The sequence below is a fragment of the Plectrocnemia conspersa genome, unplaced genomic scaffold (assembly GCF_051122295.1).
Source record: "Plectrocnemia conspersa isolate PC_06_02 unplaced genomic scaffold, ASM5112229v1 ptg000012l, whole genome shotgun sequence".
Lineage (NCBI taxonomy): Eukaryota > Metazoa > Arthropoda > Insecta > Trichoptera > Polycentropodidae > Plectrocnemia > Plectrocnemia conspersa.
This window is the reverse complement of record NW_028277176.1, coordinates 27,972,713-27,989,158: the sequence shown is the minus strand read 5'-3', so window position 1 is coordinate 27,989,158 and position 16,446 is coordinate 27,972,713. Positions and strand designations below refer to the sequence as shown.

The window sequence follows — 16,446 nt, the reverse complement described above, 5'->3', positions numbered from 1 at the left end:
TACATATTTACTCACACTATTGCAATAGGACAAGTTCCATGTCTAGAGCTATACGTTATCACGGGTGCTCTTGTAACATTAGGTTCATTATTAAAAAAAAAACATAGGAAAAATAAACCTTAATTTTGGTGGTATATACATGTACCACTTTGTTCAAGGTGTCCTATAAATAGTTAATGTATATTTTATTAATATTTACAATAAAGCAAGGCGTGCAAGTTTTTTTTAATTTCTGTCGCCCAATAAACCATCGCCCAATTGACCGTCGTCGTCGTATAAAATTACAAACAAATACATATTTACCATACAGCTATTCATTAATAAAAGTTTTGTCTATTTTTAATTAAGAAATATATAAAATAATATCACACTAACTGCAACGTTCCATTTGCCCTTCGATGGGGCGATGAGACTAATATTAGTTTATATAAATATAGATATCTTGTGGGTTTCTTTAATTATGGAAAAAACGTACAATTTGTAATTCTGCGAGCGATGTAAGCTGGCTTCGTTCGCAGGTAGATATATCTAAACCTAAAACCGAGCGGCATATTGTTATTTGTGTATATTTATGGTTTAAACATTTTTCGGTCCCATAAATATTTTAAAAAGGGTCGTCACCCTATTGTGTTAATTTATTGTTATGGATTGCCAACCAATGGTACTTGAGAGAACCAAAAAAAATTAAAATGTAATTTAGAGAAATGCAAGTATTTGTTCTGATTTCTTCGTTTTTGATATTAGTTTATTCATAGTTATGCTCTACATATATAATTTTAATTTTTAAAAAGAATTTAACATTTTTCATTTTTCCCGAGCTGGCGACATACCTAGTACGAAAACGATTACGAGTGCAAAGGGTTAATATGCGGATGTTTTTTGCAGTGTTCCAAAAAAATCATATTTTTTTATTGGAAATTATAATAGTAAATAATTATATATAAATAGGAAAAATAAAAAAATAATTTTTAAATATATAGTTTTTGCAAAATGTATGTTTTAAAATTACATAACGGGTATTTTTTGCATTGTTCCGAAAAAATTGTGAATATTATTTTTACCTTTTCTTAAAAATCACAAACAATAATTAAGTAATGGAATGAACCCAATAAATATACAATGGACATAAGGAAATATAGGTTTCTTTATTTTTAAAACACATTCCATACGAAAACATATTGCTTTTTATAAATTCTAAGAAATATGGGGCAAAATAGTAATAGAAGTGTGTCAAATTATTGGAAAGATAAAGCAACCCCAACCCCAAAAAGAAATGCTTAAATTAGATCATAGGATCTCAAAGTGGACTGTGAACAAATCTTGTAGGCATAGGCTGGCTACGGCGCTACGGGGGAATTTGGTGGGCGATGGAGGGCGACGGAAAAATATGTAAAAGTTTTTTGTTCAAACATAATGTGCGAAAATGTTTTAAGCATTTTATATTTATAATAAAGTAAATATCTTTTGCATAAAATATAATGCGTTTTAGAATCTTTTGAAAGTATCAGCTAAAATCGTTCTTTCCAGGTACCTATAGGTTAAACCTGAACGATTACGGTGCCTTGATAAATAATCCACGGATGCAAAAAATGGGAAAATACTAATCCTTGCAAGTCATTAACCGACTGACTGTCAAAAGAATCTATTTTACTAAATAGTATGTATTTTTTAGAAATCGTCGCACTTATTGTTTAATTCCCGTACATAATAACTCGTTTTATCTTGTTTACAAATCAATATTATTTTTTAGTGATGGCCGTGGCTTCTAATCACAGGGGTGTTGCGTACGACTAGCGTCTAAAAAACACATTTAGAAATTGTATTTTTTTTTAAATTTATAATAATATGTTACAAAAATAGACAGTAGACTATTACCTATTTCAGGACAAAAAGAACAAAAGTAAAACGCATTGTTCAACGCGTGACAATCACGTGTTTTCAAAGTAAGCTCTGATTGGTTGTTCATTAGAACGTAATTACCCACGTAATTATTCAACAGTGTAGTATGTATTGGTTTGTTTGCGAAGTTCGACTAGCGTGTACGGTTGTCGAATTTTTCAGTGTAAAAATGTCTTACCGATACTGATAATAAAATTAAGCCCTGTAGTCCTCTAAACAAATGGACTCATGTAAATATCTATAATAAAACATTATTTTAAATATATTGTATAAAAGTGAAATTTTGGAAAATCCCGACCTAATAATTGACAATGTAACAACATTTTGTAAAGGAACAATTTTTAGAATTGTTCAAGAATATAAACTTAATAATAAATTATCCTCGCTAAAAAGCAATCAAATCCCACGTTTTAGATTATGTTGATTATTTTGATAAAGAAATTATTCGTAGTAGAATACATCAAATTTTTTTAATATATTACCGACAATTGACAAAATACTTAAGAGTTGAGAATGAAGACGATAATTTGCCACATTTAAAAATTTCGACTTTCTATAAACTTTTAAAATCGTTAAACATGTAATATAAAAAACGAAAAAGTAGGCGAAAGTGTATTATTAGAAAAATAAGAAATCACTGTATGGAGATGAAATTGTTTAAGAAAAATATTATTATATAGAAACGAAGAAAGAAAAAAATATTAACTAGTCTAAACGTGAATAAATTCTGGACACATGGAAAAAAAGTATGGGTAGATAATACCATAAAATCTACCCAAAAAGCTTTCGACTGAATTAAAGAATCCTTCAGGTAATGATATTTTATCTATAATGTGAAAAAATTGTTATATTCAATTGTATTTATTTTTTAGGCAAAGGAAAGAGGCTTATCATTTTTCACATCGGAAATGAAGACTTTTAGCCCATATTCGCAATGTGCTTTTGAATCAACAAAGTCTGGGGATTACAATGATAAAATGTACGGGAAGTAGTTTGAAAACTAGCTATCTACTAGTGCGAAACTTGTAAAATATTGGCTATCTTCAAAAAATATTAATTTTTATGACAATATATTAAAAGTAGAATTATTAAACATATTAAGGAAACATAAATAAAAATATGACAAATATATAATTGATGAAATGGCAAAATCAGGCAGTTTTAAGACTTCCTCCAATTCACTGTGAATTTAATCCTATAGAATTAATCTGGGCGCAAATTAAAAATTATGTAGCAACTAGAAACAATAACTTTAAATTTTCAGAAATTATTTTACGAGTCGATAACGCCTGAAATATGGAAAAAATACGTTGAACATGTTAAAAGACAAAGTTGAAATTAATACGTAGGAATCAGATAATGTGGTAGAATTAAATATTGAATCATTTTTAATTAATGTAAACGATGGAAGCAACAGCGATTCCTCGAATTGAGTTTTATTATTTTTTAATAAATGGTTTTATATTTAGTATTTACAATATATTTTATTTATAATCCTTGCCTTTAGTATTAGTTTCTACGTTCAAATTAAAAAAACATATAGCATATACAATGTTTCTAAAATTAAGTGTTTTATTTATTTAAAAACAATCGTTTATATGTACTGATTCAGCCCTGTCCTCAGCGATCGCGTGAATCCTGCGTGCATTTGTTATTGTAGTGACTGTTAGAAAAATATAGATAAGCAATCATTTTTGAAAAAGTAAATTATCAGCAAGTAATATAATCGCGTGGAATTGGCCATTTGATTCTACATCCTCGATTTGGAATTTAATACTCTCGAAATATATTATCTAAATATTGAGTTTAATTAGAAAACAGTAATTTAATTTACTTAAAAAGGTTTCAGAAAATAGAACATACGTATTGGATTTCTAAAGGCAAAAGATAAAAAATTCCAATGGGAATACACTTTATTTGAATTCAATAATAAAACCATTGTCTTATCAGATACTAACACAATTTGTGTCAGACAAGAGTACCCTGATATGAACCGTCTGCTTCATAAGATTCTCATGTCATCTGGACGAAGTACCGTTACACGAAAGAGCATGCTTTATCTCTTTCTTCGTTGCATGCGACACCACTCCCACTTTTATTTCTAGGGGATCGGCGTCAGTTCTGGATTGTTAAATGAATAAATTTGATTAACCTACAATACCACTAACTTCATTCCATAATTTTAACGATCTTTTAAATAAATATAATTATTATAGTCATTATTAAATGTATTCTTACTATTGTTGTTTCCAAAAGCAATAAAATATTTATTATTAGAAAAGAGCATTATTATATAATAAAAATAAATTGGTAAATATTATACACCCCATGGTGTATGGCTGAAAGGCAAATAGTAGTAATCTAATTAGAATGTAACGGTAAACCGTCGCGCTCGATAGGGAATCTTATGATGCAAGCGGTACACCAGACTAATTTTTGTCAAGAAATGCGTCTTCGTTTTTTGAGTAGAATATATCTTTTAGCGCTAAGTGAAATTAAGCGATGTATGCTAAAAGACTGCAATGCATTTCTTTGACGGATATAGGTAATTTATTATAGGGGTTTTATCTAGTCAGCTTGCACAGAATAACTCAACCGAATTTAAAAAATGGTGGCCCTTAAAAGGGCCGTTTTTTGATATGCAAGTGGTCATTTTTTATCCTCCGAAACCGTACAAGGTGCGCCCTTGCCTCTTCAAAGCGTAGACGACGTCCATGGCAGTGACAGTCTTCCTCTTTGCATGCTCGGTGTAGGTGACTGCGTCCCTGATGACGTTTTCTAGGAAAACCTTCAGCACGCCTCGAGTCTCCTCATAGATCAGTCCGGAGATGCGCTTGACGCCTCCTCTACGAGCCAGACGACGGATGGCGGGTTTTGTAATACCCTGGATGTTATCCCTCAACACCTTCCTGTGGCGCTTAGCTCCCCCTTTTCCCAACCCCTTTCCTCCCTTTCCGCGACCAGTCATTTTATCGAGCCGAAAGTAGAACTACTCGACACGAACCACGGCAAGCATCTGAGCAAAAATTATATTTCACCGCCTTATATAGGCGCGCTAGGATAGGGGCGGGGCTTAGAACGAAGCGTGGTAGGGGTTACTCAATCCGTAAAAAAAATACATATTGTTAATTGGGTGTAAATTTAACTGAAAAACACAATAATTTATATATTTTATAAAAATAACGTATTTTTAAATTATAATTGATTGAAATTTGTGCTGTCGGTTACAGAAAATAAATAATAATTTGGCTCTAAATAAATTAAAAAGGACGGTTATTTGAACGTTTAGTGTTAAATTTCCTAATAAGTAGGCGTATAAAATATTTATAAATGGCGGCATTATGTTGAATCGCTGTTAGAAAATTTTCTGACAAGAAACTCTAAAGAATCTCATTTTCTCGTTGACGAGAATGGAATGTTTAATCTTTAATTACTATCACTTCTATAGATGTAAAATTCCAATGGGAATGCACTATATTCGAATTCAATAATAAAATCATTGTCTTATCAGATACTAACACAATTTATGTCAGAACAAGAGTACCCTGAAATGAATTGTCAGCACTAACAATACAAATGACGTTGTACAAACTTTAGGAAATAGTAAGGTAATTTTTTTATTGTAACCAATATAATCTACCACTGCTAAATTAATTTTGAAGGGTACTTGCGTTATTGGATATGTTTCAACGCTTATTTTTGTAAAATTAAATATTAATACTTGAATCGATTTGCGTTCCAAATGTATATAACGTGTCTAGCAAAATGTTAGCTTGTGAAATATATAATAGAGTAGTTTTTATTTATATTCATATATAACACATATTAATATTTTTTTATTATAATGGACAAAACCGTTATAAAATTTGAAGTGCGTTCAGTGAAGCCGAATGACGCTACCCCCACCCTTCACCAAAGAGCGCGGGAAAAGTTAGCTATAAATATCGGACAATTCACCGCGAATTTCATTCGATTTCTCGTCGCTGCACGCATAGGAACTCGTCGCTGAAATGGCTCGTACCAAGCAGACTGCCCGTAAATCTACAGGAGGCAAGGCCCCGCGGAAGCAACTCGCCACGAAGGCAGCTCGCAAGTCGGCCCCTGCGACCGGAGGAGTGAAGAAGCCCCATCGTTACAGGCCAGGAACCGTGGCTCTCCGCGAGATCCGTCGTTACCAAAAGTCCACCGAGCTCTTGATCCGCAAGCTGCCTTTCCAGCGCTTAGTTCGTGAGATCGCTCAGGACTTCAAGACCGACTTGCGTTTCCAGAGCTCCGCCGTCATGGCTCTCCAGGAAGCTAGCGAGGCTTACCTCGTGGGTCTCTTCGAAGATACCAACTTATGCGCCATTCACGCCAAGAGGGTTACTATCATGCCCAAAGACATCCAATTAGCAAGAAGGATCAGAGGAGAACGCGCTTAATTTGACTTAATTCACTCAAATTTGACAACGGCCCTTTTCAGGGCCACCATTTATTCAATCGGATTTAAAATTAGAAATCTGCTAATAACACCACAAAATTTAAAATTAATTTTATTGTAATATGTAAGGTCATCTACTGCTTTATATCTCAGACAAAAAGCAGCGCCGAAATTTAAGGAAATCTTTATTATTAAAGTCTTATGCTATTTCGTGATTCACAATTAGGGGTTCAACCAATAAAATTAACCCGAAGAATCAAGAATAAAATCAATTTACAAGTAATCGTCAGTGGCGTACGGTGGGTGTTAATATTGGGTGTGCTATAAAAAATAAAAAAAAACGTACACGTAGGTTTTGGCATGCCTAAACTGCCTTACAGCTTTTTCCCATATATAAATAAACTTGAAACCTAATCTAAAATATTATTATATAAAAATATCAAATTTCCAATAAACATAAAATTATAATTATTTATATATAAAATCTAATCTTCTTTCTTTGATCATAAATTTTTCTATCACGCTGTCATAAAAAGTGCTCTTCTTTTTAATATCCATAAGGATCCCTTTTTCTATTGAAATCAAGCATCAAGCTAAGGCAACATAGCCTTTCTTGGCCTTGGGTACTTCGATAACAATTATTAATTCGTTTCAGAGCAGAAAATGAACGTTCTGCTGAAGCAGTACTGCTTGAAAGAGTTAATATTAGTTTGCCTATTTTATCTATTTCCTGAAAACCTGACTTAAGATTATTTGTGTTCATAAATTGTACAAGCTCATGAACAGATTTCTCTGCAAATTCAGGTAAATGATAAAGAACAGCAAGCTCATTTTTTTTAAACTTATATAATCAAATAATGTTCCATATAATTTTTATAATAAATGAAACTAAAAAAGTAAATAAATAATTTCCCGCTCCCGGAGGCAAATTTAGACTGCCATAAGCCTAAAGCCGAGTGGAGTTGTATCCGCAGTGAGCAATTATTTGTTTTATTATACACTCGCGAAACAAATTAGCGTTCACTGAGCACCAACAGAGTTTATGGAGAAAACGGGACAAATAGTAGTATATTTTATATTTGCTATTTTATAATTTATATTTTATAAATTTTAAATTTGCTTGTTTTACCGTCGCGGTTCATCAGTAAGATGTACAGTCCGTCCAAGATATGACAATCATCGTCACAGTATTGGTGAGCAAATATAATAGGGTGACCATGTGAAATTACAAGTGAAATTAATTTTTACTTTTTTAATTTAATTTGTTGAGGAAAGTGTAAAATATCACTTTATTACTTAATTTGTTTATTTATATACATATTTAACCCAAAACCATGAGAGCAGTTTTGGTATCACTCTCCAGGTTGAATATCTGTTCAATATAATATTTTTTAAAATACCAATGGAATATTACAGGAATTGTTTTATTGATTACAAAATACCACACCATGACAATAATTTATAATAAAAATATAACACATTATAATTTTTAATTAAATTTCCAACGTATGGTCACCCTACCTTTAAAACAGCCCTGATTTAATATTGGTAACGTTCTCCTATCGGTGTAAACAAATTCGCGGAAAACTGTATGTATATACGCACCCTTTTTTCCAACAAAACGATGATGAGCGCTAACATCTTGGATGGACTATATGTACATATGTATATGCACAACCAGTCCGATTGAGAGCGAAGCGCACAATAAGCGCCGCCTTTGAAGAATATAGATACCAGATACCAGAGTGATCTGCTTTCTATTTTTTAAATCGTATCGTTATTAGTGGAAACCTTTATCAGTATAGTGTGATAAAAAACCGAGATTTTTCCAATTCCACCGGGAATTATTGAATTACTAAACTTTCTCGAAAAATCCGTTGTCTATGAAATTTAACCAATTCGGTGCCGACCGCTCATCGAGAAGTTTGTTTCGTGCACAAGTTCGCAATCTGTGTTCAGAAATTTTGTTATATTTATCATATTAATTAAATAGTTTTTTATCATGAAAACCAACTGCGCAAATATAGATATATAATAAATAATTATTTAGAAATACATAGATAACAGTGATGACGAATAATTGAAAACCCTATTTATAATAATATACTACCTAATAAATTATTATATTGGCTTAGTAAGTTCTTATATTATGTAAAAAAAAACTGGTGAATAAAAAATAATGATATTTAAAAACGTAATGTAAAATCATTATATTCATATGAAGGATTGCTTCGAAAAATATTGTACGATTGACAAGTAGGTATGTATAACCAAACATCAAGTATGTAAATATGTTCAATAAGTAATTGTAATGTACATACATCAATATATTAGGGTTTCACATATCAATGTAATAAAAAGCAACAATAAATTCTGTTCGATTAAAAATATGTTGAGAGCCATTGGTGTTGTATGAATTACAATGGTGAACATTAACCAAATACTATTTACAAGGATAGAGCGAAACATTCCTTCCTTTGTCATTGCATTCGTTTTAGGTAGTGGTCCAAACACTTGGAACGGCTACAGGTATACCCTAAATAAATAATATATTGATAATCAGAGAAATAAATAGACAATTTCTGGTTCAAAATATCATAAAAATACATATATCAAATCAAATTGCCGTCATTTCAATTGAAGAAAAATGGTACTTTTCGTACTAATTTACATAAAATTTTGTACTAATTTATACAATGTGCGAATATGGGAAAAACGCTTTTATGTAAGGTGACTAAACGTCCTCCTTTGAGATTTCTCCAAAAAGACCATTTTAAAGATCCCGTAGCAATTTCTCCTCCTCAAAAAAATTGGGAGGGAGAGACTGAAAAAAATTTTCAAAATGAACTTTTTTCTTCCGCAGCATTTTTTTTTTATTTTTAGTGTCCTTTGACCTTATTTTATGTCAACAAGTTTTTCTATTGGCACGATAACATATATAAATACAATAACGAGGACAACAAAAAGAATCATTAAAATCTTCTCTTATCAGTTTGACTATATTCATTGTCTGAATTATTTTCGGTTGTACTCTGTGTAAATATACTCTGTGTTATAATCTGTATATTAGTTTATGTACAACGCGACGAAAATAATGAATTTATGTACTAATATATTTTGCCTTCTCCTTGCGTTATATGTTTTTATTATTAACTATTGACTTAAACGATAAATTTGCTTTTTACTGAATGGAAATATATTTTTTCTTAGTGTAAAAAATATAGCAATACACAACCTTTAGAATTAGCTTAAAATTTTATTATCGTATTGTTTTTGCATTATTTATACTTTGTACATATGGATATTGTATTAACCCATATTATTATGACTAATTAAATGTCATTAGAGGGCAATCGACTTGCGATATAACGCTAATATTTTTCTTCCAGAGCAATTAACTCTTTCCACGCGGAGATTATTGTGGACCGGCATGGTTTAAATCAGCGGTGGCCAACCCGTGGCGCATGCGCCAAACGTGGTGAATTGGATGATCACTAGTGGCGCATTGCATCCTTGCGCCCACTTATTCTTTTAAAATAGGCGTTATAACTGAATCCATATTCATATTTTTACCTCAAGTGCTCTTAATTCTGCCTTCGGTAATGTTCAAAATATACAGGTGTGAACAAGCCTTTTCATAAATGAAATTAATAAAAAGCAAAACAAGGTCGCGAATAACTGATTCGAATTTGAACAGCGATCACCCTCTCGTTTATGTGATTATTTTTTACTATTATAGATTTGTGCTCTAATAAACGTGTGCCTTTTGAAAATACGTAAATTAATTAATTGAATTCCGTGATTGAGTTATTCCTTTTACTCCCATAAGCGAAGCTGCTCCTACTCCTATCTCTATTTTTCAACCCCAAATGTGATCGTAAGAAGGTAAAAAAAGTACTTGAGTTGTACGGCGCATCTGAATTTGTCTGTGTAAAAATTGACGTATGGTATACAAAAGTTGGCCACCTCTGGTTTAAATATATATATATATATATATATATATATATATATATATATATATATATATATATATATATATATATATATATATATATATATATATATATATATATAAATGTTATTAATTGGTCAAATAGACAAAAACAAAGCTTAGTTTAAGCGATATTTGTATTAATTCATTTTCTATTAATTGATAGCAAATTAACTATAAAATAATTAGTTACTACTCGAATTAAATACGCAAAAGTATTTTTATGAACCTACACTATTGATTATTGACTCATCACGACTATATTTAATATACCCAGGGATTTCCCAGTTCTATGGAAAACAATCTTAGCGTAGTTATAATAAGAGCAAGGCAACGACCTTGTAAGGGGGATTATTAAACAGGTTTACAAGTTACCAAACTTGAAACAACAACGCGACGTTGATTCAGTTCATATTTCGATTTCGAGACGAATGTTCTTGCGGCGACTTCATAAACAACTTATTGTTTATTTATATTAAAAATATTTAATATATTTAGAATATGAAGCAGAAAAGTGTTTCGTTTTATATGTTTATTTTTATAAACACAGTTACTGCACAAAATGAACGTGTATTATACGGTGAATATACCCACATTATTTGTAATGAAATAACATAACATTAACTCTGTATTTTTAATTATATAATATTACAGAGGGTGATAGTTGCATTGTAAATAGTGCAACGCAAGGTGTTTGCAGATTTATGAATCAATGTCCATTGGCACAAGAACAGTGGACAATGATGAGAATAAGACCTGTGATGTGTGGATTTGAAGGTAAAAAATAAAATATGAATGAACATTTTCACTGTTGTGTTGTAATTAATATTTATTTTAAGGTTTTGCGCCGATCGTTTGCTGTCCGAGAACAAGACCAAATCTGTTGAACACGACGAGGAAAACAACAGTCGTCGGAGAACTGGCCAGAAAAAGTACAGTATTTTTATTATTATTTATATATTAACGCGATATATCTATTATTATTTATAGTTTAAAGCAAAATCTGATAAATCAAAATTTTAAAACAAGGTGTTAGATAAACGCAGTTAATATGAAAATATATTTAATATATAATACATAAATTTACAGTTCAGTTAAATGTATTAAATATATACACACAATATAATTTTTAATTTTAATATTTTATACAAATATGTGGTTATACATTTGACATAACGTAGTAAACCAGTATTAAACTAGTATAGTACTTAATATAAGTAAAACTATATTAAAGCTATAATTAATATTAAACATATAGCGGTTCACTAGTAACCTAATATGAATTGAACTAAGCGAAATATTTTTCAAATGGTGAAAACAAATAATGATTTTACTGAATCAAAAACTTAATACAAATAAATGAATAAGGAATTGTTACTGATTATATAAATAGATATCTTCAAGTCTACGAACGATATCAGTTGAATTTCACCATTTTACTTTTCAAATTACTGAAAACAAAAATAATAATTGATCCATGAAATGTGAAAATGTTTTAAAGTTAATGATTCATATTGGTTTCGAAAGTTATAATTTAATTAATTTCACGATAATAATAACATTTCAAGTCATAGCACGACGACAGGCGGCACCACGCAAAAGAGCGTTAAGAAAATGGTCTTTATAGCGTTATACATAAAAATCAGAACTACAGCTCACACCATTTAAATACATAACTCTCATCGAATTTTCCCACACTAGAAAGGCATATCTATGTAAAGCATTTATAAAACTATACGTCTTAGAACAATTATAAATAAGTTTTGGTTGAAGTTTTTTTTTATTATTAACAATTAAATAATAAAAATTAAATTAAAAATAATGGAATAAAAACATTTATTTTTATTGTTAATGACAACAATAAATAATTTGCTAAAAATAACTATTTATTACTAATCTAACCATCATGAACTAACTGGTTTTTAAAATGTGTCAATATTTTTACAAGAGTTCAAACTTTTTATAAGCAAGCACACTATACGTCAGCTCAAACATGAAATTAACTAATACATTAAAAATAACAACTATTGAATATGTAAGTACTATATTTTGAATAATTAAAATAAATATACTTGTTTAAGTACATTATTTAAAAAAACGAGTTAATTTATCATAAACCATAACCGTAATTGAAATTTTAAAAATAACAATGTATTTAAATTACTTCTTAGCGTTGGCTAGATTGTTCCTGCTTTTGAAAACACCCGCTCAGTAGCGGTTGATATTGGTTTGATTGTTAAAAGTGTTTTAAACCATACGTCTCACATTTATGTTTTTAATGTTTTAGTATAGTTACTATATCATCCAAATATCTAAGAGCATTTTTAGATTATTTGGACAAACGGCGTTTTTTTTAAGTTCAAATTCAAATGTTGACGAATTACTCGTAAAAGGTAGAGATGTGTCTTCCTCATCAGAATCAGAATTCTGAAAATATTTTTTTTTTTTTATTTATTGCAAATCTTTTGTTACACTATTAAAGGCGTTTGCCCAATGCGTTAAAATGGGACAATCAACTAGTACTAAGTTAGTAGTGAGACATTAGACGTATCATAAAATCTAGGAAAACCTAATTTACGATGACCGATCGAAATTATATAATCGAAGTCAAAAGAGTATTTCACCTCTTTGAGAATTTCTCAAGGGTACAAACTGGGTTCTCTGCTCTTCGCGTTATTTATTAATGATATAAATACGCCAGTTACAAATACAATTTAAAATTGTCTAAATGTATTTGATCTGTTGCGGACTCCTATCTACAGCGTGGTTTAGATTATCTATGGAGATGGGCTTTCGTTGACCGTCTGTCCTTTAGTGTCAGAAAGTGTCATATTGTGTATTTTTTTATCTCTTTCGCCATCAGTTATTCTTACGATTACAGTGAAAACATTTCCACTAAAGATTTAAACCATAGATAAACTAATTAATCGAACATTTGTAGGCTGAACCGCTGAACGGCCAAGGATAAATAAAGCAATCACGATTTTCTCAGGCATATTGCTACCCAGTATAAACTCACACCCCACAATAAACTCTTCATTGATAATACAATAAATTGTATCTTAACGAATATGATCCGTACTCCCTCTTTCAGGGAATATCTAAGAAATTTACTTCGCTTCGTTGGAAATCATACCAATAAAGCCTTAGTTTTTACATTTTGAAATTATTATTTTGTTTTCATTATCAATTATATTAAAACTTTATTTAATTTATTTATATATGTATAATACATAAATTACTAGTACAATTTTTTCCTCAAAGATTGCGCCAAGTATTCTGTATGCATATTAGCGGCCATTGGTGGAGTTGATGCACATTTCGGCGAATTTAAAAGCATGGTACTTACGATTTTATTTTAATATATCACTTAAAAATCAAATATAATATTTGTTTTACATCAGGCAGCAATCGGATGGCCTTTAGTAGATGGTACTGGCTACGCTTGGAACTGTGGAGGTTCACTTATTAGTGAAAATTACGTTTTAACTGCAGGTCACTGCACTTCAACGTCGGATTCAAGATTGAGAAGGTTGGTATATTATACAATAAAATATAATTATACTATATATATATATATATATATATATATATATATATATATATATATATATATATATATATATATATATATATATATATATATATATATATATATATATATATATATATATATATATATATATATATATATATCGTTAGATATTAAATTTAATTAGTCCACCTGAGTTTTTAAGATTTTAACACTTTGCATTCCATGCGCTAATGTGTGTTTTGTACCTACAGCGACAGTCCAACTATAGTGAAGCTAGGAAGTGTAAATTTAAAGCAGAGTTCGAATTTCGAACAGGATGTCGCAATTGAACAGATAATATTACATCCGCAATATAGGGCTCCAAATAAATACAACGATATTGCGCTGCTCAAACTTGCTGAAGGAGTTTCGTAAGATTTTTATAAATTATACAAATATAACATATAACCTAGATATACGTTTAACCAATGAAGTTGTATTCTTTTTTATTTTTTAGTTTCACTATTGCTCATAAACCAGGATGTTTAATGCTAACGAACAATTTCAATAATAGAGTATTTAATGCTGTCGGATGGGGTAAAACAGGAACCGGTAAATATGTTACTACTTAGACCAGGGGCTGCCAACCCGCGGCCTGCCTTAACCATTTTTCCGGCCCGCGAGATTCATCATACTTTTCCAAATTATATTTTTATTATAATGGCCAATACACTATATACAATTTTTCACTCCAACAATATGTTTATAGTGTATCTAAATCTAATATGGGGATATATAATTTTATATGTGGCCCGCGGAGATATGATGTATTTTCAAAGTGGCCCGCAAGATCATTTGGGTTGGCTACCCCTAACGTAGACATTAATAAATATAATACATCTTATAAACAACATAAAATAATTTATAGCTGAATCATCAGACGTTCTTCAAAAAGTCACATTAAAGATAGCCGATAATCAATCTTGCAATGCTGGTTATCAGAATAGAAGAAGCTTACCAAATGGGATTATTAGCTCTCAAGTTTGTGCCGGAGCTAATGGCACACAAGACACATGTCGGGTATTCTCATACCTATTACATAATATCCCTATTATCATTAAAATCTTTAATATAACAACGTATGATAATTTGATTTCAGGGCGACAGTGGAGGTCCTTTATTATTTCAGGATAATTGCACTGATTTTATTATTGGTGTGACTTCGTTTGGTATCGGATGCGGTGGAGTAAGAATTCCTGGTGTATATACAAGAGTTAGTTCATATATAGATTGGATTGAGAATATTGTATGGGCATAATTAGAATAAATATATATATTTTATTCTGTAGCTATATATTGTACTATACACATTATAATATAATATTATTTAAAAATATACATATATCTGATCTCAATGATTTTTTATTACTAAATATTATGCTGATATTTTTAATATCGATGTAGGTCAATCTGTAGTGGGTTTTTCCTTTTTTTATGCGGTCAAACATTTATGGTTCACTTAAAACAACTAAGAAAATTAATAAATCCTCCCAAGTAGGTGCGGCACGAACTGAATTAAAACAAAAATAAATGAATTTACACAGTATGCTTATTTTCCGTAACATGCTACGAAAAGTTGATCTTTACAACATAAAATAGGAGACAGATAAAATCTTTGCTAATAGCTACAAAGATGTAGTCGGAAGGCAACAAACTACTTGATGTGATATTCGGCCCAACTATTCTATTTCCAATATAAAAAATGTTTTTTGTTGTAAAATGTTTTTAGATAAAAAATATCAGTTTTTTTGTCAAATCAGTAGACGATGATGGTGTTGGGTTGATTGTTGTTGAAGGTCTTATATTTTGCGAAATCAACAAATTTTCATCATCTTTGCTGGAATATCCATATCTCCATCTTTTGGGCGGCGCGGCGGGATGACGTGACTTCCATTTTCTGTGTCACTACAATTATTCTCGGTAATTTCGAGTAAATTATCACTTTTTTAAGCTAATGTGTTGTGGTAATCGTGCACTTATCAACGTTGTCAAATTTCAAAAATTCCGTTAATGATTATTTAACTATTTTTGTAAATACGCAATTCACTGTTTTTATTATTATTAGCTAACTATTACTATAAATTATTACTTATTATAAATAAAAATATAATAATTCCACAATACAAAAAATATGGTCACTGTAAGTGGAGAACCGTTACCAAACAACACACTACCCCAAAAATATTAGAATATAACAAACTAAAATGCCCCAAATAGGCGACGACTCATTGCATTGCGACGCAATGGGATAAGACGTCTTTTTACGAAAAATTAAAGTAAAATATAATTTATTTTATATTATGTAGAAATAGTATACTATAACTCGCATTATAATATAGGGGCAAACTATATTGTATGTGTTTTTCATGAAGGAAGACGCATGTCGCGGGGACTCATGGGCGAGACCTCGGCCGCTACATAATGTTCTCTTAGGACTGTGTAGGTGAGTCCACGGTCGATGTTGTTAGTCTAGTTTAGGCTGGGGATTTGAATAGCAATGGACCTTTCGCATCTATCAAATTGAGTTCCATCGACATTTTAGAGCAGCATACATTTTTATTA

General features: G+C 30.6%; 3 protein-coding genes and 1 long non-coding RNA gene across 4 annotated transcripts; 3 read left to right on the top strand and 1 right to left on the bottom strand.

Annotated features, from left to right (window-relative positions):
* Positions 1–2,000: 2,000 nt before the first annotated feature.
* LOC148228755 (uncharacterized) lies at positions 2,001–3,370 on the top strand. The gene is made up of 3 exons (XR_015811735.1): positions 2,001–2,129; positions 2,580–2,710; positions 2,772–3,370. It is a non-coding gene; the product is annotated as an uncharacterized LOC148228755 (long non-coding RNA).
* Positions 3,371–4,545: 1,175 nt separating this feature from the next.
* LOC148228754 (histone H4) lies at positions 4,546–4,867 on the bottom strand. The gene has a single exon (XM_088200748.1). It carries the CDS (start codon positions 4,865–4,867, stop codon positions 4,556–4,558), a length of 312 nt encoding a protein of 103 aa, XP_088056874.1. The 3' UTR covers positions 4,546–4,555.
* A 1,032-nt stretch (positions 4,868–5,899) lies between these two features.
* Positions 5,900–6,340, top strand: LOC148228753 (histone H3). Its single transcript, XM_088199220.1, has one exon. It carries the CDS (start codon positions 5,910–5,912, stop codon positions 6,318–6,320), a length of 411 nt encoding a protein of 136 aa, XP_088055346.1. The 5' UTR covers positions 5,900–5,909; the 3' UTR covers positions 6,321–6,340.
* A 4,358-nt stretch (positions 6,341–10,698) lies between these two features.
* Positions 10,699–15,242, top strand: LOC148228752 (serine protease snk-like). The gene is made up of 9 exons (XM_088199732.1): positions 10,699–10,890; positions 10,965–11,087; positions 11,150–11,242; positions 13,575–13,651; positions 13,715–13,842; positions 14,097–14,255; positions 14,342–14,436; positions 14,753–14,904; positions 14,984–15,242. The coding sequence occupies exons 1-9, from the start codon at positions 10,812–10,814 to the stop codon at positions 15,140–15,142; spliced, it is 1,065 nt and encodes a 354-aa protein (XP_088055858.1). The 5' UTR covers positions 10,699–10,811; the 3' UTR covers positions 15,143–15,242.
* Positions 15,243–16,446: the final 1,204 nt, after the last annotated feature.